This window comes from Amblyraja radiata, chromosome 33, assembly GCF_010909765.2.
Source record: "Amblyraja radiata isolate CabotCenter1 chromosome 33, sAmbRad1.1.pri, whole genome shotgun sequence".
In the NCBI taxonomy this organism is placed as follows: Eukaryota; Metazoa; Chordata; class Chondrichthyes; order Rajiformes; family Rajidae; genus Amblyraja; species Amblyraja radiata.
The window spans coordinates 11,114,232-11,141,390 of record NC_045988.1 but is presented as its reverse complement, the minus strand read 5'-3'; the positions used below and the strand labels follow the sequence as shown (position 1 = coordinate 11,141,390).

At 45.8% G+C, this 27,159-nt stretch overlaps 1 protein-coding gene across 1 annotated transcript in view; it reads right to left on the bottom strand.

Moving 5' to 3' along the window:
- Positions 1–1,009: 1,009 nt before the first annotated feature.
- Positions 1,010–27,159, bottom strand: part of dscaml1 (DS cell adhesion molecule like 1) — a 488,801-nt gene continuing 462,651 nt past the window's right edge. The window contains exons 25-33 of the mRNA XM_033049745.1: positions 25,158–25,346; positions 21,873–22,160; positions 16,825–16,980; positions 14,241–14,271; positions 11,682–11,800; positions 9,571–9,723; positions 8,868–9,062; positions 5,530–5,835; positions 1,010–1,851 (exon numbers count right to left, since the gene is read on the bottom strand). Of these exons, the coding sequence (XP_032905636.1) occupies positions 1,415–1,851; positions 5,530–5,835; positions 8,868–9,062; positions 9,571–9,723; positions 11,682–11,800; positions 14,241–14,271; positions 16,825–16,980; positions 21,873–22,160; positions 25,158–25,346 (1,874 nt within the window). The 3' untranslated portion in view covers positions 1,010–1,414. The remainder of the gene's footprint in view (positions 1,852–5,529; positions 5,836–8,867; positions 9,063–9,570; positions 9,724–11,681; positions 11,801–14,240; positions 14,272–16,824; positions 16,981–21,872; positions 22,161–25,157; positions 25,347–27,159) is intronic.

The window sequence follows — 27,159 nt, the reverse complement described above, 5'->3', positions numbered from 1 at the left end:
TGAAGAAAGCATATTGAAATAAATGTCCATTTAAGATTAATTCGTAACTGCGTCAAGAATGCCGTGTTGACTACTTTAACATGGCTAGGATCAACATACAGACTGCTGAACACCCCATTATAAAACAAACGACTTATCCATAAATTGTCAAGTAGTCTGTTTAGGATGAGAGGTAGTCACACAGGGAAAGAGAGGGTGAAGCTTGGTACAAACATACAAACCAATAGACTTTTTTCAATGTTGGCTGTTCCAACAACATTTTTTCGTGATTTTGGAGTTTATTTAGCTTCTCAAACATATGCCAATTAACCTACCGTGACCAGCACCAGAACAAAAGATAGTACAGCACAGGAGCAGGACCTTGTTCCCATTTCTCCCTTTCCCCTCCACCTGTATTCCTTGCTCTAGATTCACATTTCATCTCCTCTGTATCTCCAAATCTCACACTCTTGTCTTTTCATCCCTGGCTTTTGTCCAACCATTTGACAATCAAAAGTCCCCATCACCCGCATCCACCTCTCACTTGCCAGGCTTTGTCCTGCCCCCACCTCTTTTCCAGCTTCCTTTCCCCTTCTACACACAGTCTGAAGATGGGTCTCGAGCCAAAATGTCACTTCGCCACGTTCTCCAGAGATGTCTGACGTTTCTGGCCTTCAGGCCTTTTCTCACCTCCAGTTCCCTCCCCTCTACTTTCAGCCTGAAGAAGGGTCCCGACCTGAGATGTCGCCCATCCTTTTTCTCCAGAGATGCTGCCTGACCGGCTGAGTTGCTCCAACACTTTGAGTCTATCTTCGGTATAAACCAGCATCTGCAGTTCCATTTCTACACACTTATCCAGAGATACTGCCTGGCCTGTTGAGTTGCTTCAGCAATTTGGGTCTTTCTTTGGATAAAGCTTGATATTCAAATTAATGGTTTGGCCTGATGTCTCTCCGCAGTCATTCCTTTCAGAGCTCCCTCCATTTAATCAGCAGGACCAAAAGCTAAACCAAATCAGCAGACAACAGCATATAAACAAATGTTTTATTGCACACGGCGTTTGGAGTTTTTTTTCATAGAAAAAAGGTATTAACACAAGCATTTGCAAATAGAAGCAGATTCTTTATGAGTTATCCTTTTAAACAGTAAAATAGTCCGCATGCAATGGCTTCAGGGAACTTGCTTTGAAACAATCCACAACATCAGAAAAAAACCTCATTTGTGTCCTTTGTTCAAAACAATGTGCGCTTTTTTTTTGTTTTTCTTTTTTAAATAACATCACATTTTGATTTTTTTTTTTTGTGCCCTGATCAGTCTGCAGAAGAAGAAAATAGTATTATTTATACAAAAAGAGTTCTTTATGTACAAGAAATATTTTTATTACAAATTAACAAGGGCGAGGGAGATGAGGGGGGGGGGGGGGGGCGTGTTTGACCTACACCAGGGTGTAGGACTTTGAATAGGCTCCTGGCCCCTGCTTCTGTGACCTGCCCAGTCCAGCCGCGCTCATCTCTAGTAGCGAGTCTCTGGAGCCGCTGATTTTGGTGTGCGCGGGCAGCCGCGGTTCGGCGGGGGCACTGGCGCCGACAGTGTTGGCGCTGGAGGCGGTCGCGTTGGTGGAGGTGGTGGCGACGGGAGCCGTGGAGCCGGGCACGGTGAGAGTCCTCTGAGGTAAGGTGGCCGTGGCATGCGGGTGGATGGGCGGCTTGCTGTTGGGGTCGAGGGTCATGTGCCGGCCTTGTGCCTGGTATGCTCTGGCCACGCTCCGGATAGACGCCTCCCTTGGCGGCACCACGGGGCAAGGGTCGCGGCCATCCGACTTGCGGAAGAATGCATCAGACTTGACGTACAGAGGGAGATTGCAATAATCACCTGCAAAATAAATAAATTAATCAACGCAAAGGTCGAAACAAACGTATAAACCCAAGATCACCCGAATGAAACCAATCCAACACCATTGCCCTATTTAACTGAGTGTTTACTTCAGTTGAAACATCCTATAGATGGGATCTGTAGAAAGCATCATAACCAACTACATTACAGCTTGGTTTGGGAACAGCTCTGCCAAGACTGCAGGAAATTGCCTTGTCCATCACACAGACTAGACTCCCCACCATCATCTCCAACTACACTCCACGCTGCCTCGGGAAAGCATCCAATACAATCAAGGACCTGCTTCACCCCAGTCATCACCTCATGTCCCATCTCCCATCAGGCAGAAGATACTAAAGCTGAAAGCATGTACAACCAGCTTTGAGAAGAGCTTGTTACCAAAGTACTGAAGTGTTCTTCCATCAGCTAGGGTGTAGTCCCATTCTTCTAACATGCCTCATTGTGGATGTTGGACTTTTTCTATGTAACTTTAGTTTAGAGATACAGAGTAGAAACAGGCCCTTTGGCCCACTGAGTCCACACCAACCAGCAATCCCTGCACATTGACACTATCCTACACACACCAGGGACAAATTATACCAAGCCAATTTACCTACAAACTGATACATCTTTTGATTGTGGGAGGAAACTGGAGAATCCGGAGAAACCCAACGCGGATCACGGGATGAGTGTACAAACTCCATATTGAGAAGCCCCCTAGACAGTAACTGTTATGCAACAATGCTGTAAAATAATATTCTGCACTCTGATATTTTTCTCTCTGCACTCTCTATTTGTACCTATGCTTGGCCTGACTAGAAAAAGAGGGGTATTGACCCAAAACGTCACCCATCCTTTTTCTCCAGGGATGCTGCCTGACCTGCAGTTTACTCCAGCACTTTGTGTCTATCTTGTATGTATAGTATGACTTGATTGAACAGCACACAGCCAAGGCTTTTCACTGTATCTCAGTCCATGTAGCAGTCGTATAAACCAATATCCAGCTGTCACTATGCCTCAGCTGCTGAGCTTGGTTCTTGGTATCAGCAAGAGCTTGCACTGCCTGGTGTCCCATCATCGCCCCTCTCCCCCAGTTTCTATCATTCACCTAAACACGAGGGGCTATTCACGTACTCTCTGCCACATATTTGGGATGTGGGAGGAAACTAGAGGGGGCCTGAAGGAAATGTATCAGGTCGCAGAAAGAACATGCAAACTCCACACAGACAGCACAGGAGGTTCGGAAGGAACACGGGTAATCAACAATCGGGCTTGGATAAGGGCAATGTCTGGCCTGTAGGCAGGGTGCCGACAGCAGACACAACAAACCCAGATGATCAGCCCTAGTTGAACCAGCGTTGCACACCCCCGAGCCTACATCAAACAACCTCACCGATTCAGAAAGCCCGTTCAAGACAGAGATTTGTGAGCCATAGGACCTCACATAAATAACGGACCATGCCCCATCTTATTTCACTCTACTCCATATGTATCATAATTTTGTTACTGAATCAGTAATCCAGTGACATGGATTAAGCAATTGGAAGTCATGAATTTAAATCAAATGAAGGCAACCAGGGAACAGCTATTCGCAAAGTAAATCTCAATTTTAAACTAGTAATAGTAACGGTAACCATATTGCTACTGGTTGCCTCAAAAAATGGCTGGGATCGCCAAGAAATCTCTCATCCTTAAGGGCCTGTCCCACTTTCCCGAGTTACTCACGAATTCTCCCGAGTTTTCCCCTTGATTCAAACTCGGAGATGCCAGCCGTAGGTACTTGGGGCTATTTTTATTTACTCGTGGACATTTTTCATCATGCTGAAAAAAAAGTCCCGTCTTACCTGATGCCCCGAGTACCTACGGCGACGATATAACGAGCCGCTACGATATATCCACGGACTCTTACGGGCTCGCTACGGACATTCTCCGAGTTTGAATCAAGGGGACAACTCGGGAGAATTTGTGAGTAACTCGAGTTCCCAAGTGGGACAGACCCTTTACCCAGTTTAGCCTTTGTGTGACTTCAGAGCACAGCAACATAGCTGAATCTTAATGACCTAAAATGGCCTGGCGTGGCTTGCAGTTCATGGGGAGATTATGGGCAGGCAATAAATCCTGTCCTTACCAGTAGCATCTGCATCTCGGAAAATAATAAATCCCAGAAGTATCTACATTGTTGAGAGTTGGTTTCTGTTGAAGGCTTACTGAGAGTCAATGTGTCAATGTGAAAAACAACAGCCACATATCTGCACAAATGCAGACAGCCTGCATCCAAATGGGTGCATTATAAGTGATGTATCGTGGGCATTTTATATTACGTGATAAAATGTTGTTTTGGGAGGTTACGCTCATAACTGTAACCATAGTGATACAAGTTAATGATATATACTCAGAAGCATTGCCTCAGAGCAAGTACGTTTTGAAAACTGTTTATGTCAAGTTCTGTATTCATCAAGGTGAGGGATGTTAATGCTGGGAGCTGAAACACTTCCTGTCGTTTCTACCCAATGTCAGTGGGCCAAGCGGTACGGAGGATAGCTCAGAGTTGCTGTCTTACAGCGCCAGTGACCTGGGTTCGATCCTGACTACGGGTGCTGTCTGTATGGAGTTTGTACGTTCTCCCCGTGACCCGCGTGGGTTTTCTCCCACACTCCGAAGGCGTACAGGTTTGTAGGTTAATGACTTCGGTAAGAATTGTCAATTGTCCCTAGTGCGGATGGGATAGTGTTAGTGTGCAGGGATCGCTGGTCGGTGCGGACTCAGTGGGCCGAAGGGCTTGTTTCCGCGCTGTATCTCTAAACTAAACTAAACTCTCCACGCTGTTCTATTAATTCCTGGAAGGGTAAATAAGGCACAGCTTACAAAGTAAACTCAATGTCCCACTCGACTCTCTGAGGGTAGACATAACACTGGTTGGAGTAATGTTCCCTCTACACAGTCGGTCAAACATACCCATGGCAAATGCAGCACAACTTAGGTATGGAACATCTTGGTCCCATCAAATCTTTCCACAGAAGACAGAAGACGGTCTTGATCATGAGTAAGTCTCCTTGGATGTTGCCCGAGAAAATCATCCCTGGGCAGTTATAATATGGGTTACAGGTCCCTCCACACTATCCTGTCAAGCACGCCAAGGGCAGGCAGACAATGGGTTGGAAAGTGAGTCAACTTCCACTGTCCCATCAACCTGTAACAACTGCAACAAGTGCAGCTTAGAATCAACATGAAAATCCCTTCCAACTTTCCCATTTAAATCCCAAATTCTGCTTATCTTGCCTCAACAACATGTAACGAGAGACAGGTTCATGGAAAAAGACACAAAGTGCCGGAGTAACTCAATGGGTTAGATAACATCTCTAGCCGACATGAGTAGGTGATGTTTGGAGTTGGAACACTTCTTCAGACATTGCAGTCGGGGGAGAAAGCTGGAACAAAACACTCTTCACTGTACTTCAGTATACGTGACAATAATAAACTAAACTAGACTAAACTGATATTGCAATCCAGCAAGTTCCAGGAATAACCTGCAGTTAGTACTATGTTAAGCCGCGGTACTTTTTCCAATAGTTTAACATGGACTAGCGGAAGATGGATTGGAAGTGGAATTCATTGTGGGGTCTGCCTCGAGGGCTAAAGCCAGGGAGTGGTGAGTGGCACAGGCCTGGTACTGCTTACCAGCTCGATGAGCGATGGGCACGGCGACGTTCTTCCCTCGGTCCACGTCCTGGGGCTGTGGGGGCGATGCGGTGAACCGGCAGATGCCAGCCTCTGAGGGCGTGCTCATGGACGTCATGCTGTCGGCGTTATCGTTGGTGCCGGTGGTCATCTGGTCCGAGGAGCTGTCCGAGATGAAGCACTCGGTGATCTCAAACTTGGCGTGTTGCAGCTGCTCTTCCAGCTTGGCGTGCTCGTAGGCTCGCGCCAACTCCTCGTAGGTGGAGGAAGCACTCTCCGTGGAAACCATGCTGTTCCGGCCCTTGTCTTGAAAGGAAAAGCAATAGGATGGAAGAAGGTTGTAAGCAAAATAATGGAATCAGATACATAACATTGCCTATCATCAGAGATCATGATCAACATCAGCCGCCATTTTCTTTAATCACCATGGATTGGTACAACCGGAATGAGCATTTGAAACATATTCAATGATGATTTATCAAAATGTGCTGGAGAAGTTTGAGAAGGGGAGAAAGGTTGTCGGCCCACAGACAGCAGTTTAGGGTAAGTGAAGGGTGGAATGGGTACAATTAGAACATAGAAATGTACGGTTCAGGAACAGGCCCTTTGGCCAACAATGTCAATACTGAACATGACACCAACTTAAACTAATTCCATCTGCTTGCACATGACCCATATCCCTCCATTCCCTGCGTATTCATACACCTATCTAAAAGCCTCTTAAACGGCACTATCGTATGCCTCCACCACCACCCCTGGCAGCGTGTTTCAGCCACCTGTGTAAAAAAACGTGCCCCGCACATCTCCTTTAAACTTTGCTCCTCTCACCTTAAAGCTTTGCCGCCTAATCTTAGACATTACCATTCTGGGAAAAAAGGTTCTGACTGTCAACACTATCTATGCCTCTCATCATTGTATATCATTCTATCAGGTCCCCCGCAACCTCCAGCATTCGAGAGAAAGCAATTCAAGTTTGGACGGCTCTTACAAAAGACACAGTGGGTAGAGTGGGATTTGTGGGCTGTAGGATCCCGTGAGAATGAGAGTGTGTCTCCCATCACTCAGACTAAGGCCGTTGCTGTAGTCTGCATTTCAAAATTCAGCACTAATTATGTCAGTGGAGCTGCGGAGTCCAAACTGTGGCCATCTGCACACTAAACTGAGATCCCATTTCCACCGTTAGAATTCCTGAAATAAGTTCGAGGAGAAATCAGATAAACACTTGAAAAATAAAAGTTGTAAATGGTGTATGATAAGAGCCTGGGGATTAGAGGAGAAAGCTCCTGTACTGCAGAAATCTCCACAATACATTATTTATATTTTCAGAATAAATCCTTGTGGAAGATATCTTTCCTTTAAAAGCATCTTGTAGGATTTAATTGAGGAATAATAAGTAAATCCAAAACCCTATGCAGTTCAGCCACCATGCATGTTGTTAGTCACAAAGCAACGAGGGTGTTTCTCAGTAAGAGTACAGCTGATGAATGTAGAAACAAAGAACTGCAGATGGTGGTTTATACCAAAGATGGACACAGAATGCTGGCATAACTCAGTGGTTCAGGCAGCATTTCTGGAGAAAAAGGATGGGTGATGTTTTGGGTCGGCTTCTGAATAAGGGTCCCAACCCGAAATGTCATCCTCCTTTTTCTCCAGAGATGCTGCCCGACCCGCTGAGTTATGCCAGCATTTTGTGTCTACTCCTGGTGAATTTTTGAACACGGGTTTAGTGAGCTCAGGGCTAGAATTGAGCGCAGCACGTGTGAAATGGATTGTGGAGCGAATTGCACCATCATTCTAGTTTTGGTACCTCCCTCAAAACATTCTGGAAGGAGTGAACCATCTCTCAGGCACCAGCAGGCCTTGTAGGAGGGCCCATTGCTGAAAGGAAGAGACAATGGGGAGGGTGGTGACGATGATGACCACTTGACCAAGCCAGGTTACCCTTGTTCTCACTGCATCAAGTTTCAAAAGCACAGACTTTTTTGTTAGTTTAGTTTAGTTTAGTTTGGAGATACAGCGTGGAAACAGGCCCTTCGGCCCATGCCGACCAGCGACCCCCACATTATCCGGGACAATTTACATTTATAGAAACCAAATTAACCTACAAACCTGTACATGGAAGGAAACCGAAGATCTTGGAGAAAGGTCACGGGGAGAACGTGCAAACTCCGCATAGTCGGGATTGAACCCGGGTCTCTGGCGCTGAAAGCGCTGTAAGTCAGCAACTCTAACGCTGCGCCACCGTGCCGCCCTAATTATTTATTTTGCGCCCTTTAATGTTAAAGAAATCACAGAGGTGATCATTGGTGATAAGGCCAGCTTTTATTGGTCACCCACACTTTTAACATGCTGATGGCCAGCCATCGACTTGACCCACCGCTGTCCACGTGACCAAGAGTGTTGGTCAGGAGGAAGCTCCGGGACGTAAATATAATGACAACGATAATGACAGCAAATATTTCCAAGTCAGCATGGTGCATGTTTTGGAGATGGTGGTGCTTCTGGACGTGTGTAACCCTGGACTTCTTGGTAGCTGAGGTGGTGGGTTTGGGAAGTGCTGGTGGCCTGGCCTGGATGTGCAACGGCATACAGATGGTTCACACTGCAACCATGTGGACAGAGTGATAGTTGGGAGGGTGGATGGGGTGTCCAGTGGTACACTTACCAGTGTATTACTCAGCGAATGAGCTGCCGGAGGAGGTAGTTGAGGCAACAAAAGCTTTTCACTGTACCTCGGGTACACGTGACAATAAACTAAACTGAACTAGTTGAGGCAGGTACAATTGCAACGTTTAAAAACTATTTACACAGGTACATGGATAGGACAGGTTTAGAGGGATATGAGTCAAACGCAGGCAGGTGGGACAAGTGTGGATGGGAAATATTGGCCAGTGCAGGCCTGTTTCCACATTGTAAGACCAGCTAGGGCGGCTCGGTGGCAAAGCAGTAGAGTTGCTGCCTTACAGCGAATGCAGCGCCGGAGACCCGGGTTCAATCCCGACTACGGGTGCTGTCTGTACGGAGTTTGTACGTTCTCCTCGTAACCTGCGTGGGTTTCCTCCCACACTACAAAGACGTACAGGTATGTAGGTTAATTGACTTGGTAAATGTATAAAAATTGTCCCTAGTGGGTATAGGATAGTGTTACTGTGCGGGGATCGCTGGTCGGCACAGACTCGGTGGGCCGAAAGGGCCTATTTCCGCGCTGTATCTCTAAACTAACCTAAACTTGAGACTCTATGACTTACATCTGGCAATAAATACAGTATAACTTTCAAAATCTTTGTGGTACATCCAAGCAAGGGTGGCTTGATGGGACCCTCTGCTGCCCCTCTTACCGGTGTCCTGTGAGAGGCTGGCGCTGTAGCTGTCACTTTCTGTCGCCGTTATTCCATGCTGCGACCCCACAGTTCTCCAGTCAGAGGTCAAGGTTCGGGCAGGGGTGGAGGCCTGACATTTGGTCAGGGTCCACTGGCTGGAGTACCTGTTCCTCGTGCTGTGGGCTGATTTAACGCTCTTCCTGGCGACTGGATCTGGTGGTAAGCAAAACCAAGAGAGACTTTATAGCGTCACCGAGCCTGGCCCCATTCGGCCCAGTGAGTTGCAGGCAAACATCAAGTGACTATATTAATCACTTTCTTTCCCTCCCCAGATCCCCCCCCCTCCCCCCAGATTCCTTCACCCAGCTCAATGCTACGGGTAGCTTACAGCGGCCAATTAACTATCCTCTGCCACTTTTTTTGGGATGTGAGACAAAACCGGAGTATGTGAAGGAAACACAGGGGGTCACAGGGGGAAGATACAAACTCCTGTACAGAGCATTGGAAGGCAGGATGGAACCTGGGTCTCTGGTGCTGTGAGGCAGCTGCTCTATCAGCTGTGCCATCGGGCTGCCCAAACTGTGTTGGCAAGGGTGCTCTTGTCTCTTCCCTCTTCATCACATAATCTTCTACACCTTCCATGCTTAGCTTCCCCCAGTGTTTAGAAACCAGCAGTGCAGATCACTGACATTTTTCAGCATAGAAAGACCCACATACTTACTCGTGCCTGGGCGGATGTCCGACATGTCGATCAGCGGCCCTGTGTTCTGGACCAAGGCTGGGTGATGGAGGGACACGCCGGTGCAGAAACTCTGGGGGTTGACCGATTCATTGAACTCTGAGTCGGTCACTGGGATGGTGGCCTTGTCGTCCCCTGCAGCAGAACGCAAAGCAAGAGGGTGAGGAACACTGGCGCGGACAGGGAATGGCCCTCACACAGGGATGTTTGGCTGTGAAGGAAACCGCGGCCTTTCTTGGCTTAGTCAATAAGCCTGAGTAAAGTTGTCTCAAGCACACTGTCTGGTGAAGGTCAAAGAGCAAGAGGTACCCTAGTACAAAATGTTAGGTGAAGGTTTATTATTGTTGCGTGTAGCGAGGTACAGTGAAAAGCTTTGTTTTACACGCTATTCAAACAGATTAGATAATAAATAGAATCAAGTCAAACTCAAGTACAATAGACAGAGCAAAGGGGAAGATACAGAGTGCAAAATATAGTTCCGTAAGACCACAAGACATAGGAGAAGAATTAGGCCATTCGGCCCATCGTCTACTCCAGCATTCAATCAAGGCTGATCTATTTCTCCCTCTCAACCCCCTTCTCCCACCTTCTCCCCGCACCCTTTGACAGCCTTACTAGCCTGATACAATAGTTCTCATCAAGACATAAGACATCAATTCCATAGACATAAGTCCAATGTCCGCAAATTAATCTGAGAAACGTCAATAATATCACTTTTCTAACACAGTTGAAGTGGATTGAGAATTTATTATCTGCCAGTAGATATTCTAGTCAATGCATCTGCAGTAAACAGTGATGTCAGGGTCAAAACATGGTCTCAGCCCCAATGTGAGATTGAATTTCCATTGGGACCAGTAAAACCCTCGAATATTCAGTCATTGACCAGAAAGGTTTAAGAAAGAACTGCAGATGCTGGAAAAATCGAAGGTAGACAAAAACGCTGGAGAAACTCAGCGGGTGAGGCAGCATCTATGGAGAGGAGGAATAGGTGATGTTTCAGGTCGAGACCCTTCTTCTTCGACCCGAAAAGTCACCTATTCCTTCGCTCCATAGATGCTGCCTCACGGGCGTTGACTTTCTCCAGCATTTTTGTCTACTCTTGACCAGAAAGGTGCTTCCTTCTCTCATAAATCTGCTGATTTTGAACAGATAGAATCCAAATCTTTGCTTTCTCATGTTCCTGTTTATGTGGCAGGTTACACTATAAGCTACACTTTGGTATTTTTCTCTTTGCTCTACCTGTTGTACTTGTGTATGGTTTAATTATATTCATGTGTAGCAGTATCTAATTTAATTGGATAGTATGCAAAAAGAAAGCATTACAATGTATCTGGGTACACGGGACAATATAACAAAAAACAAATGATAGAGGCAAGGCACTGAATGTGGGTGGTCCACATACTTGATATAGCCCTTTCAACAGGATAGGCCATGAGACACAGATGGGCTCATTTTAGACTGCAGGCTCTTCAATGTGGATCAGCCATTTATCACGAGGTAGGCCATTCGGCGTGTGTAGAGCACTCAACAAGGAGTGCGCTAATTCAACAAAGATTAGGCTAATCCCTGGTGTAGGATATTCAACATGAGTGGGCTACACAACAGGAGCAGCGCATTCAACAAGAATGGGACAGGCACCAGGAGTTGGTCATTCATCAGGATGAATTTAAAACAATTTAATTTTTAAACAATTGCAAGCCACTCAGTAAGGGGTAGGCCATTCGACGGGAGTAGGCTAGCCAGCAGGGGAGGGGAGTTTAGAACTAGAGGGTATAACTTTAGGGTGAGAATAGAGAAATTTATAAGAGATCTGAGAGGTATGTTTTTTTTCACCCAGAGGATGGTGTAAGGGGAGTGGGGTGGGGCTTGCCGATATAATTACACCATCTACAGCTGGTACTAGGCAAGGACAGGCATAGAAGAATATGAGCCTGTATACTGAGTTACTCCAGTACTTCATTCTTGTTTAAAAATGTAAACCATCATCTGCAGTTCCTTGTTTCTATATCTCTATTGCTGTTGTGTACAGCCACTACTGAGGCTTTGTCATGGATTTTGAATGAGGGGGCCCTCTGGCCCTCTGAAGCACCTACCCAGTTGTTTCATTCCCTCTTTGTCCTCTATGAGTAATTGGACTCTGGGGATATCGATATGAAGTCGTGGTCCCTGTGGCTGCCCTTTCACCGGAGTGTCGAAGCTACGGTTGTTCTTACTGCAAGAAAACAAGAGAATCGGGAGTCTTGTACTGTCATGCATCCCGAAACAGAACAATGAAATTCTTACTTTCATTGCATTTTCATTTTACTGCAATTCTTACAACAGATATGCCAACATAGTACTCTGCAAACACCATCACGAGCAACATAAAGTTCATTATATATTAAAATACTCAAACAATAATTGTGCAAAGGCAAAAACAATGCCCCTCAAGTCTATGTAGTTCGGAGCTTGGATGGAGGTTGTGGTGGCCTGACAGTTCCGTCATTTGTGATTAAGAAAAATGACTCGGATTAAATGTTCTGTCAGTTTGACACTTCACTTTGACGTTTTATGAAATAAAATTTGACAAATTTCAAGTTAGATATTTGGAAAGTAATAGAATCTTAAAGAACACGAGGCAATAACTAATAAACTAATAAAGACATTGCAGATCATAAAATCGATCTTTGGAATCGAGCAATGGGCTATAAACTCCAAACGTACCAGCAATGTTCACAACATTGAGAATGACTCTTTTTTTAAATAAAAGGACACAGATCCCTGCATTGAACAAATCTCAGGTACAAGGCAAATGCCTTGCGGCAGCCACAAAAGTGCCCGTCTGTAAGTGCCCTATACGTGGCGACTATTTGCATACCTTGGCAAGCAAGGAATTTCACTGCGACTTGTCAGTTCAATTCAGGGTATCGGAACAGCAAATACAGTCTGGTTTTGGGAATAAGGATCAGGTAATGTTCCTGGCAAGACATTTTCTGTGCTTCTGCTGTGGCCACAACAGATTTCCACTATATTTATTTCATCTAAATCTTTAATATATGAGGTCCCAGCACCGGGCCTTGTGGCCTGCCATTCTGAAAAGGACTGGTTAATTCCTACTCTTTGCTTCCTGTCTGCCAACCAGTTCTCTATCCATGTCAATACCCTACCCCCAATACCATGTGCTTTAATTTTGCACACTAATTTTGAATGTTAGTTATTTCATTGCAAAGGCCTGTGTTGGTGTCTCTTGATTGGAAGCACCCTGCTCCACTCTCCTTGCTTCCTCTCTGAGTGATGCATTAACATCCTGTCTAATGAGAGGCACCTGTTCAAAATGTGTTTAAAAAAAAAAGCAAGATATAAATAAATCCATGTCAGAAAACCTATTTTAGTTAAATCGGGAGAAGAACCGGTCACAGCTGGTGCTCTGAAGCTGCACCTGGAGGAAGATGCACTGCAAACGTTATCAACCCCACTACTGAGATGTCCCACGTCACGGTTGTGCAAGGCAGGCTGCGGTTCAATGGGCAGCTCACTTCTCGTTGAATCAAGAGCTCGTTCATTCACGTCAACCAAGCACGAAAACCTAGGGTGATGCTCCCAGTGTGGACCTGCTGGGAGCGCTACCTCTCAGGTGAGACAGCAACGCAGGGGAATCTTGGGCATTTGAGGGAAATTGGTTTCTTTAAAGAAAGATTAGCTAATATCTAGAATGTGCTGACAGAGGAAGAGGTGGAATCGCATACAATCGCCACTTTAAGAAGCAGGTAGACGTTGCCTAAGTAGATGGGGAATAGAAGGGTCACTTAAATAGGCAGGGTGGTAGTTCCTGCCTCACAATGCCAAAGACCAGATTCAATCCTGACTACAAGTACCATCAGATTCTGTACAGAGTTTGTATTTTCTCCCGGTGACCGCGTGCGTTTTCTCCGGGTGCTCCGGTTTCCTCCCACACTACAACGACGGTTTTTTAGGTTAAATGGCTTCGGTAAAAAAAATTATAAATTATCCCTAGTGTGTAGGATAGTGCTAGTGTATGGGAATCATTGGTTGGCACTGATTCGGTGGGCCTGTTTCCACGATGTATCTTTAAACTAAACTAAACTCAGAAGGATGCTGTCCTAATGTGGTAATAGGCTAGATGGGCATGAGGTCGACATAGACGTAGTAGGGCGAAGGGCCTGCTTCTGTGCTGCAAGTCTCTGTGACTACCACACAGAACAGAGTTTGCAAGTTCTCCCTGAGACCGTGTGCCTTTCCTCCACATCCCAATGACATGTAGATTTGGAGACAAAAGGGACTTCAGGTGTTGGAATCTTGAGCAAAACAAAACAAAGCACCAGAGGAACTCAGTGGGTCAGGCAGCATCTGTGGAGGCGATGGAGTTCACGATTGGGACCCTCCTGCAGACATGTGGGTTGAGAGGTTAAATGGTTGCTGGGGAATCTGGAGGGGGTGGTATTCATGGGAATATAATGGGATCAGTGTAGGACTAAGGTAAAATGTGTGCTTGGTGGTCAGCGTGGACTCAGTTAGCAGAAGGGTCTGTGTCTATGATATATGACTATAACCTATGACAGAGGGGTGAGTTGGGGAGACCTGGGATGAATGGGGTTGGATTGTGGACATTCCACACCGGATATATTCAGGTCGATGCATTAACAGGATCTTACCTGATCAGCATCTCTGCCAGGCTCTTTGCATCTAGAAATATTCAAAACAAAACATGATTAGTTTCAGACAAGAAGCACAAAGAGCCGATCTCTTGCCTGCCCCCCGGGGGCAGCGGTGTCGTTGCCTTCAAGAGCTCTGCAATTTGAACAGTGACCCCAGCGAGTGGCGGCAGATTAATCTTGCGCGGTGATTGGCAAGGCTGAGTGGCAGATTCCTGTCAGAAGCCCTCATGCGGGCAGCTGTCTCTGTGACTTCCCCAGGCACCACGTTGTGACATTTAAATCGTTTACAATGCCACGGATCTTTGACATCCCGTTCCAGTGCGTTCCCCATTCCCTCCCCCCGGCCTGCCGAGGTGTGTGTGTGTGTGTGTGTGTACACAGCAGACATTGAATGCTGGCAACCTGATCCCAGGCTTGGGTGCTGGGGCTCGGAGGTGAGGAGAGAGATACAGAGGGAGCCGCTGCTGATCGACATCAGGAAGAACTGAGCATCGGTTTATGAGCTGATTGGTAATAGAAACAACATAGAAATATGATGGAGATTAAAAAAAAAAAAAGAACTGCAGGTGCTGGAATCTGAAGCAAAACACAAAGTGTTCGGGGGATACAACGGGCCAGGAAAGCAACATCTGTGGGGGGAATGGACAGACGATGTTTTGGGTTGGAGTCTAAAATAAGCAAGATATATGGAGCCACAGAAATGTAATGATATAGAAGGGGAGATCCAGATTCAGTCTGAATCTGACTGGTTTGCCTTCTCACTCTTGACCCTCCTTTCCTTGTTCTTTTATTGTTTTATTCAGCTCCATTAACTCATGGACTGAATGATCTTGTTTACAATTAACACCATGGCAACACGGACCGTACCTTCTCAGATATATGCCCTTCAGGACGTGACCCTTAAGGGCATCTTTCTCCCCCACCACCTCTGCGACTTAAAACTAATTTGTTTTCTCTCTTTGCCTTTTCAGATGAAGGGTTTACACCCTGAGATGTTAACCATTTCTCCTTCCAGAGCCATTGCCTGACCTGCTTTCTGTGTGTATTGTAGGGAAGTATCACAGATGAAGGGGATCACTCCGCTTCTGGCAGCTCATCCATGTGTGAGAGAGACCCTGCTGTCGTCCCCTCGACATTTCCAACTGTCTACCCTGCCTCTGCCGTTCTACCTGGCCGTCAAACTCAAATTGCTGCCACCCACCCAGGGGGGAGCTTTCTCCACCACCTGTACCACCGCAGTGACGCTTTAACGAGACTGGGCTCTTATTAAATCTCAGCCTGACTCGCTCCCTGTGCACCTGGCAAATATAACAGAGAATAAGTGAGTAGAAAGGAACTGCAGAGGCTGGTTTGTACCGGAGATAGACACAAAGTGCTGGAGTAACTCAGCGAGTCAGGCAGCATCTCTGGAGAATCGGGACGGGTGATGTTTCAGGTCGGGACCCGCATGGTCTGAAGAAGGGTCCTGACCCGAAATGTCACCAATCCTATTTCTCCAGAGATGCTGCCTGACCCGCTGAGTCACTCCAGCACGTTGTATGTCTCATACACCGAATCACCGCAGGTTCATGCAGAATTCATAAAACACAATGAGATGGACTATAGGGAGATAGTCAAAGATCTAACGAGTATGATTAAACAAAATTAGGACTAGCAAAGTTTATTTGAGTTCTAAACAGTAAATGGACAGCACATTAGATTGCAACTTCTTCCTGAAGGGAGGAAAATCCAGGAGAGTTTTGTTCAAACAAATGTTAAATTAGTATTCTAAGAATCATAAAGTATTATGGCACAGATGGAGGCCATTCAGCCCATCATTTTCATGCCTGGCGAGAAAGCTATTCAGACTGATTTTGCTGCCGTGCTCTGTGCTAGTAGCTCCATCAAGAGTTCACAAAGCACAATTAAAGGATGTGAAAATGAACAAGTAATAGCATTCAATTGTTTCGATCTTGTAAAATATTCACACATGTTGCATTTTCCCAGAGGTCTTTCTCAAAGGCAACGTCTGCTTGTCAAAGCTTTCAAATTGAATGATACCAAGGATTTTGACTGTGCAACTGCCCCCGTTCATTCAGTTCAAAGCCGCTGCAATGTTCCTTCTCAATCACCTGTATAAATGTACCAGTGATCTCTATCGGGCATGGGCAAGTAACAGAGATGGTCCTTGGGTGCAGTCAGGACTGGTAAGGGAGCCTGATGAACAGGATGGCACAGCGGTAGAGATGCTGCCTTACAGTGCCAGGGACACGGGTTTGATCCTGACCACGGGTGCTGTCTGTACGGAGATTGCACGTTCTCCCTGTGACCATGTGGGTTTCCTCCGGGCACCCCCGGTTTCCTCCCACACTCCAAAGACGTGCAGGTTTGTAGGTTAATTGGCTTGGTAGAAAGGTAAATTGTCCGTTTTGTGTGCAGGAGAGTGTTAGTGTGTGGGAATCACTGGTCGGTGCGGACTCGGTGGGCCGAAGGGCCTGTTTCCGAGCCGTATCTCTGAGTTAAACTAAACTAAGCTTGCAAACATCCCACCAATATTTAGGTCCGGATCATTTGCTGACGCTTCCCATCCATCCCTGCTCACCCCGCAGTCTCTTCAGCCGCTTCTCCTTGCGTTTCTTCCGGATAACAAACAGGAGTGCCACAGCAACGGTTGCCAGGATCACAGGACAAGCAATGGTGAACAGCTTCTTCACATCGTCCCCCTCGCCTTGCATCGACTTGATCGGTGGGATCGTGCCTGAAATATTAGAACAAGGAAGAGAAGCGGAAAGAAATCAAAATTTTGATAAGATTCACCTGGAGGTTTACAGGGGGCCATGAACTGTAACAGTGGCGTTGAGGCGGGTTACAATTGCCTTAGGCCTGAAATCAGATTACTGCATTTACTTCAGTGATTTTTTAATTATTTATAACGAACACATTTGTTATTTATAGATGACATAAAAATGAAATGGTTCCTCTCAGTCATCAAGTGAAGCATCGACTGGGTCTCGAAGATCTCATTTATACTGATTCACGGATGTTGAGGTGAAATAGATGTTAAGATTAAAGTAGCGATAACAATTTGTGCTCATATTTCACCTCTAAGGCTGCAAATTGTCCTTTGGAAGGAGGGGGATGATACATACCTCAAATATTTGGCCTAAAATGACTGCCGATTCTGGAGTGATTGGAGAATTCTCAACTACTTCTTCTGGCAGTTCGGTCTACATACCCACCACACTCTGTGTGGAAAATGTTGCCCCTCAGGTTCCCATCAAATCTTTCCTCTCTTACCATAAACGTATGTCCTCTTGTTTTTGATTCCGCTAAATTGGGTAAAAGAGTCTGTGCATTCACCCTATCTATTCCCTCGTGATTTAAGACACTATATCTCTTCACTATAATTCACTAAATCTGAACCAACTAAACCTATGCCTTCTAGTTCTTGATTCCCCTACTCTGGGAAAAGGGCATTTATTCACTCTATTATGATTTTGTCCACCTCTATAAGATCAACCCTCAGCCTTCTGTGTTCTGGGAAACACAGTTCTAGACTGCCCAACCTCTCCCTTAAGCTCAGGGCCTTGAGTCCAAGCATATTCTACTAAATCTTCTCTGCTCTCCGACCAGCTTCTGGCATTTTTCTCACAGAGAGTGGTGAGTCTGTGGAATTCTCTGACTCAGAGGGCGGTGGAGGCGGGATCTCTGGATGCTTTCAAGAGAGAGCTAGATAGGGCTTTTAAAAATAGCGGAGTCAGGGGATATGGGGAGAAGGCAGGAACAGGGTACTGATTGGGGATGATCAGCCATGATCACATTGAATGGTCTACTCCTGCACCTATTGTCTATTGTCTATGTTTCCTGCCCCAGGGTGACTAAAACTGAACAGAATACCCCATAAAAGGGAGCCTCATCAACATATCACCAACTCATCCCACTGCAGGCACCAATTTGTTTTCTTAAAGGCAGATTTATTGTTAAATATCCTTTATCCATATCTTTCATAACAATTGAAACGTAATTCCTTGTGGCCCCCCACTGTGGAATGACCATTGTTGGGATACCCAATAAGATAATGTAAGGTCAGTATTTGAGAGAGAGAGAGTGGGGAGGCACGGTGGTGCAGCGGTAGAATTGCTGCCTTACTGCACCAGAGACTTGGGTTCGATCCTGACCATGGGTGCTGCCTGTACGGAGTTTGTAAGTTCTCCCTGTGACCAAGTGTGTTTTCAATAGACAATAGGTGCAGGAGTAGGCCATACGGCTCTTCAAGCCAGCACCGCCATTCAATGTGATCATGGCTGATCATTCACAGTCGGTACCCCGTTCCTGCCTTCTCCCCATATCCCATGACTCCGCTATCTTCAAGAGCCCTATCTAGCTCTCTCTTGAAAGTATCCAGAGAACCGCCCTCTGAGGCAGAGAATTCCACAGACTCACAACTCTCTGTGTTTCCTCATCTCCGTTCTAAATGACTTATCCCTTATTCTTAAACTGTGGCCCCTGGATGCTCTGGTGTCCTCGCACATTCAAAAGATGTACAGGTTTGTAGGTTAATTAGCCTCTCTAAATTGGCCCTCGTGTGTAGGGTAGAACTAGGATACGGGTGATCGCTGGTTAGCCGTGACCCGGTGGGACGATGGGCCTGTTACCACGCTATATCCCTAAACTAAATTAAACTAAACAAAACAGGGGTGAGAGAGGATGTCAGCACCACACCAACACTGGCCCAGATCATCAACATATTCTATTTAATTCTTGCTCCCATGTTAATCCACTTCTCCTTTGCCCCCACTCCCAGAATCAGAGATCTCTACTCTCTCTGAGCAAAGAACCTCCTTTGACTGGAATTATTGGTGACTTGCAGATTTGAGGAGCATGAGTGGGGAAGGTTCAGCGCTGGGGAAAAGAGAGATTTATTAGTCGGCTCACCCTGAGGCTGTGCACGCACTGACAGATGGGCTGGCAGCTTTGGTTCTGCTGATGAGCGAATTAAAACACAGAGGAAAGCGCCCAGTCAGCTGGAGAGACCAAGTCCTATTACTGTGCAAGCCTGCTATTTACTCTCCCCGCTCCGCCTCCTCCTGACTCTGCCAGATCTGTGCAGTAATAGTGCCAGTCAGGTAAAGGTTGCTCTCTGCTTGCCTGTCGGCTCAAAGCACATCGTCACCTGCCTCTGCCAGAGACTTCACCCAACCCCCTCAGGCTCAACCCCCATGCACCAGTCCGCATTTGTTGCTCCACGCTCGGAGAGACATGTCATAATAACCTCCCGCTGCCCCCATAGCAAGGCCCAAGACCCATGCTGACTCTGTGGGTCACTGCATTCAAAATGGTCCCCCTGTGCACTTTGGCCTCTGGGCTACCAAAATGGCTCCCCCTGTGCACAGTGGCCCATGGGTTATCAAAATGCCCCCCTCCCCCCCCCCTTGTGGGCTTGTGGGCTACCAATATGTACACACTGCTGTCCTTAGGCTATCAAAATTGTTCCCGCCTGTGCACTGTGGCAGGCCAGGCAGAGATGATTCAAGTGCACCCTCACTACATTCTTAGTCCCATTGTGCCTCATGTCCAGGGCTATGGGGTTATTTCGCCCGGTCTTCTTTAAGATGATTTTTTTCTGTAGATGCTGCCTGACCTGCTGATTTTTTCCCCCACGCATTTTCTGTTTTATTTCAGTATCTGAACTTATCTTTGATTTTCATGTTTCTGTAGAATTGATGCCTAGAAACCTGACAATGGACCCCACAGATCATTGCTGGTGTTTATGGTCCAGACATGCCATTGGAAGTCTAGTCTTCCCTTCCCAATTCAGTTCCCACATTCTTGGATCTACTGCACCCTCATGGATGCATTGACTTCCTTTTTCAGAAGTCACTGCTTCCCTTGTTTGTTTTGTTAGTTCAAGGGTTGAGCATCACACTTATTGCCCATCCTTGACTGCCATGCAGAATGGGACGAGGTGCCCACAACTGAGAGCTTCACATGCCTTGCCAGAGGGGAAGTGAAGGGTTAACCATTTTGCAACATGGTCACATAAAGGCCAGTCTGAGCATATTGGTCAAATTTCCTTTCCTGAGGGACATTGGAGAACCAAAGTCCTTGGTATTCTCTGATACATATGAACACTCCGATCCCCAGCTCCACTGCACGCCGACCATTGATATTCCGTTGCTTTCCAACGCAAGAATCAATTGCGGTCACATATCTTGGATATGGGGGGAAAGCAGGAACGGGGTACTGATTTTGGAAGGTCAGCCATGATCATGTTGAATGGCGGTGCTGGCTCGAAGGGCCGAATGGCCTACTCCTGGCACCTATTTTCTATGTTTCTATCTCCTGGCAGACAACATTTAATGGGCACCACAGGAGTGGGCTCTGGGAGAGATGTGCGATCCTTGCCCACACTCACAGTAATACGCAGCTAAGCTCATGAGTATCGGGCCCATTGATAGTAAGTCAATGGATAATGAGGTGTAAGTGTAGATTTTTACAACAATATGGTCATCTCATTGTCACCATTGCTAATATTAGCTTCTGAAATTCAGGTTATTTAATTAACTGAAAAAAAAAATCTTCCTATTCCCTGGTGGGATTTAAACTCAGGTTTTGGCTGTCAAGCCTCTGAATTACTAGTCCAGTAACTTAACCACCATGTTCCCAGTGGTGTGCTATTTAAAAAAAAATTATATACTTCTTATTAACTATACATCCAGCACTGCCTGGACATCATCACTACACAGTGAGGGATGAACCTGATGTCATTTATGTTACATTTATTTTAGTGTGAAACTGATTAACCCCATTTTTTACAGTCATGGTCATTTGTTGGGCAATGTGAGACTAAGGATTATTGGTTCTAATGGAAGAACATTCAATGTCTACCAGAGACTAGGTAGAGAGGATCTAAAAACAACCAAAAAGTAACTGCAGATGCTGGAAATCTGAAATAAAAGTGGAAACAGCTGGAAACACTGAGCAGATCAGGCAGCATCTGTGGAGAGAGAAAAATAGAGTATCTGACCTGAAATGTTGGCTTGGTTTCTCTCTCCACAAGTTCTGCCTGACCTACTGTTTATTTTTGCTATTTTCGGATTGCGATGAAGTTTATACTTATGCGTATGATTGTGTTTATGTTATAAGGTCCACCACCGATTTTCCAGCACCCTTGGTTCCCCAGAACCTTTCTGGATTATCCGTTTTGCTGGACCAACAGAGGTCACGGCCTCCGAGTGGAGTCAAACGGTACTGGAACTGTCTGCCTCGGCCACTGAGGGGCCGAGACACCGGCCCGCAAAGTCAGCCTCGGAAGTCGGCTGGTGCAGTTGGTGCAGTGTGGCTGTGCAACAGCAAAGAGTTGGGCCGAATGGCCTTTTATCACATCAACATATCATGGCTCAAAAGTTGCATGGAAGAATGAGGCAAGGAGAGATTTAGGGGTAGAAATGGAGGCACAAGAGACTGCTGAAGCTGGGATCTGGAGCAGAGAGGAAAGTTGCAGATGTGTTTTGGTTAGATGTTGTGGGGGTATTGTTTTATTCAGGTGCCCCGTTCCCTTATCATTAACCTAAAGGAATAGTATTGCCAAGAAAGCAATGAGAAGCCAGTAGAGTAAAAGGTAAGTGGCCCCTTCTTCCCATGACTTACTTCCATCATGATCTAGGGTGGCAAACTGCGTGGTTTCATTGCCACAACCTGCACTGTTACAGGCTCGCATCTTCAACTCATACCAAGTGGCCTCTCGCAGGTCCTGCAGGAAGATCCCGTTGGATAGGTTGGTCCTCAAGGTAACCCAGGGCCATGTGCCTTTGGGACGGTAGTCCATGATGATAGCGGTGATGGGGCAGCCCCCATTGTTCCACCCCTGGAGGTTGAGCCTGGCGTGGCTGGCGTTGATGTGCGTAAAGAGGTGGGTATCTTTGTTGAACGCAGGTTCTAGAGCAAGAAGAGGAATGAAATAAGATATTTATTCCCATGACATTTTGGTGAATGCTTTACAAATAAACATCTAAAACATTGTCATGTGTAATGATGATGTTCAAATTATCATAGTTTGGGCCCCAATTACTGTAAATGGCTCGATTGTAATAATGTGTTGTCTCTCTGCTGACTGGTTAGCACGCAACAGCACCTTTTCACTGTACTTCTGTACATGTGACAATAAACTAAACAGAACTGAACTGAAATCCTTCTTTAATTCTTGATGGGAAACCATTTACTTCAAATTTAAATCCTGAACCAAGAAGGTTTGAACTTCTAGGGCCAAATCCTTAAAGTCCAGAAACATTATGCCCCAGCATCTTCAGTCCACACTCTCTATTTAGCATAGACGGGGTAGACAGCCGGAACTTTTTTCTCTAAGATGGAAATATCAAAAACTAGAGACATAGCTTTGAGGTGAGAGGGGCAAAGTTTAAGAGAGATGTGCAGGGACAAGTTTTGTTACACAGCGTGTGGTGAAAGCCTTTGAACCCGCTGCCGGGGGTGGTTTGGGTTGGTGGAGGTAGATACAATAGCGACATTTTATAGACTTGGATAAGCACGTGGATATGCAGGGTATGGAGAGATGGGGATTATGCGCAGGCAGATAAGAATTGGTTGTGACATAATGCTTGGCACAGACTTTATGGGCCGAAAGGCCTGTTCCTGTGCTGAGCTGTTCTAGGTTTTATGTTCTACTTTGGCCTGGGAACCATGGTGGGAATCTGAAGCCTAAAGTATGGATCCATAGAGTTTGAAATGGGAAAAATAACAGACCCTTAAAGTTCGGCACTTTAAGTCTTACAGACACCTTGTCAATGTCAAGGTTGTATTTCAGGCTCTTTGGAATTGATAAGAATTACAATTGCAAATTTGATTTTTAAAAAAACAAATTTGCTGCAATTCAGTTGCTTCGGGACTTTACAATATTTTCCCCACACATCACTTTACACAATGCAGAGGCAGGGAAATTATGCTTTTGTTTTACGAAACACCACTCGGTCCTAAATGTACCATTGTGCCCGATTCTGGGCACTCGATTATCGGCATTGCTGTTAAGGAGGAGAGGAGGTGATTGGGGAGATTTGCCAGAATAATTGCAGATTCAAGGTATTACAGTTAAGAAGAGAGGTAAAACAAGTTGGATTCCTCTCCTGACCACAAGAAGTGGTTAATGGGAGAGGGACGGTGTGTTTAAAATTACTCAGGTTTTGACAAGAAAAATAAAAGAATAAACCCTCTCGAAACTATCTTTCCAAGGCTCTCCCATCAGACTGTGGGTGGTGACGAGAGTGCACAGGGTTAAGAGAAGTATTATGATCCAGAATACACTGCCTAAAATAGTAATGGAAACAGACTCGATTTTAACTTTCAAAAGGAGATTAGGAATTACTTGGAAGAGGAATATTTGCTGAGTCATCGATTCATGAAGTGATACAGTGTGGAAACAGGCCCTTCGGCCTAACTTGCCCACATCGGCCAACAATGTCCCAGCTACACTAGTCCCACTTGCCTGCGCTTGATCCATATCCCTCCAAACTTGTCCTATCCATGTACCTGTCTAACTGTTTCTTAAACGATGGGATAGTGCCAGCCTCAACTACCTCCTCTGGCATCTTGTTCCATACACCCACCACCCTTTGTGTGAAAAAGTTTCCCTCGGATTCCTATTAAATCTTTATCCCTTCACCTTGAACCTATGTCCTCTGGTCCTCGATTCCCCTACTCTGGGCAAGAGACTGTGCATCTGAGCTGTGGGGAGAAAGAGATGGGGAATGAAGCCAATTTCGTAGCTCATTCAAAGAGCCGGTACAGGTATATTGGGCTGAATGGCCTTCCATTATATAACAATTTATGATTCTTCTAGCTGATAAAGTTCTCATTGGCCAAGCAGTGAAATTCATCTCATGGTTTAATTTTTGTAATCTAGTAAATAGAGGTACTAAAAAAATATTCACAGGAATTGCTGGATTTTGTTCCCCATCCCTGTCTGCCCCTGAACCAAGTGTGTTGTTGGGGCACTTGGCAGCATCAAAAAATTATCATAGTTTTGCAGTGGGCAACAGGCAAGGTTCAGTTGCCTGCTAACATCTTCGCAGATGTTAGCAGGCAACTGAACCTTGCCTGTAGAGGCCACTAGTGGGAGAGTCTAGGACCAGAGATCATAGCCTCAGAATAAAAGGACGTATCTTTAGAAAGATAAAAAGGGGTTATGGGGAGAGGGCAGCTAAATAGGGTTAGGAGGGAAAGATAGATCAGCCATGATTGAATGGCGGAGTAGACTTGATGGGTTGAATGGCCTAATTCTGTTCCTATTACTAATGAACTTATGAACATGAGTTTCTTTAGACAGAGGAAGGTGAATCTGTGGAATTGATTGCCACAGAAGGTTGTTGAGGCCACGTCATTGGGTATTATTTAGGCGCAGATTAATCGATTATGCGATTAGTACGGGTGTCAGGGGTTATGGGGAGAAGGCAGGAGAATGTGATCGAGAGGGAAAGATAGATCGGCCACGATTAAATGGCAGAGTAAACTTGATGGGCCGAATGGCCTAATTCTGCTCCTGGGACTTATGAAGGCCAGTCAACCAATCTAGTCCATACTAACTCAGTGGACAATTCAGAGTTGACCACAGTGCTTAGGCCTGGAGTTAGTTACAAACCCAGAAAGCAGAAGATTTCTAGAATAAAATCCATGAACCTGAATAGCATTTTATTTTTCAAAGTTGTGATTTTGTCATCGCCAATAATACCATGTTAATAATAGCTTTTTATTTCCAGATTATTTAATTAAAGCAAGTTTGGAAAAATTGAACTTGCGTCTCCGGATAACTGGTTTCATTCTCCGGTTTATTAACTTGGAAAAGTAATCGCAATGCCTTCATATGACTCGTGCACATAAATTAGCTGGTTCAATGACCGGTAGGAGGCAGCTTCCTGGCTGACTTACCCCTTCCATGGGTCTTGGCTTCAATAATCTCGCTAATATGTCCCGCCCCGACACTGTTCTTGGCCGCCAGCTTCACCTTGTACCAAGTACCGCATTTGAGGTTGTCCAGTTTGAAGGAGCGCTCGCCGGGGTTGATGAAGATGTTCTTCCATTCCTCACTGTTATCTACTGAGTACTGCAGCACAAAGCCTGTCGGGGGAAGCAGGAGTGATGTCTCATTAGCGCTGCAAATTGAATTGTCGGCTGAACTTCCCAGCGTCCATCAGCTCGCTGGCCAGTCAGATCTTGCTCAGCTTCACAAAAATTAACTTTTTCATCAAACAAGACTCTTTTTTACTCACGAAGGCTCAGTGTTTCGTGGGCACTGAGAGGTTATTTACAAAAATAACTATCACATGGATTGCGGGCAAGTACATAAGGAAGATAGGAAAGAGCAGGTAATTTGGCTCATTGTACCAATGCTGCCATTCAATAAGATCTAGGCCGATCCTCTACACAGTACCGCTTCCAGCTCAGCCCATCACACAGACCAGACTCCCCACCATCGACTCCATCTACACTTCACGCTGCCTTGGAAAAGCAGACAATATAATCAAAGTTATGTCCCATCCCGGTCATTCCTTCTTAGAGTGATACAGCGTGGAAACAGGCCCTTCGGCCCAACGTGCACACACTGGCCAACATTTCCCAGCTGCCCGCCTTCGGCCCATATCTCTCCAAACCTGTCCTATCCACGTACCTGTCTAAACCTGTCTTCTCCATGATCCCATCAGGCAGGGGGTACAGAAGATTGAAAGCACGCACCCCCAGACTCAGGAACAACTCCCCTCCCCTCCCCCTCCAAACATTTAGGGTACTGTCCTTTAGGGTACTCTACCTCATTGCTGACATTGGACTATGTCCACGGAACTGTTGCACTATAATGAAGACACCTATATCCGCACTCTGTATCTATTGCTTGTACTTTTCCTCTACCTATTGTACTTGAATTCGTCTTGAATAAGTCATAGAAAATGAGACGTGGCTGGATTTTTAAAATGAATGCATACTGCCTCTATATGATACTGTTCAACAGACTGCCTTGAGCATTTTTAATTATAGTAACACTGTATCTGCCAAAGCATTTGGCAAATATTCATCTCTCAACCAACCTTACCACAAAACATTCTCATTTCAGACATCTGGGTGATACATTGAATGTAGAGTGGGCCTCTGTAATAATCCTCACTGCATTCTGCTTGCAAGTTGTTACATCTACTACATGTTACAAGCACACTTCACAATTCTTTGCCTGAACATTTATTTCTTCTTACCGCAAGGCCTTTTGGACAATCCGTGACAGTGGTGCAGCAGGTAGAGCTGCTGCCTCAATGCTCTAGACACCTGTGTTTGATTCCCACCTTTTAGTTTAGTTTAGTTTAGAGATACAGCGTGGAATCAGGCCCTTCGGCCCACTGGGTCCGCGCCAACCAGCGATCCCTGCACTATCCAACACACACCAGGGGCAATTTTTACATTTACCAAGCCAATTAACCTAAAAACCTGTACATCTGTGTGGACTCTGCACATTCTTCTTCTTCTTCTTGCGTATGGCGTGCACAGCCTAAAGTTGTCGGACAACTTGTTCAATGTGATCTTATTTAATTGTGCACGCCGGGTTGATTGCATTTGTCGAAACAGGGTGGACCACGTGAAGGTTGAAATCTGCCACCCCGCACATTCTCCTGTGACGTGGGTTTCCTCCAGCTGTTCCCACATCCTGAAGATGTCTGGGCTGCGAGGTGAATTGGTCACTGTAAATTGCTCCCAGTGTGTGGAGAAGTGGTGGAATCTGGAGGGAGTTGATGGGCCTGTTTCCATGTTGTATCTCCGTGACTTTATTGTCCTCTAGGGTTACTGGCTGGTTCCACCCTAACTCCAGCATGTTTGGCACCTTCAAGAGAAGAGGTAAGGAATAGGAGTGGGAATGTGGTCATTAGTTTAGTTTAGTTTAATTTAAAGA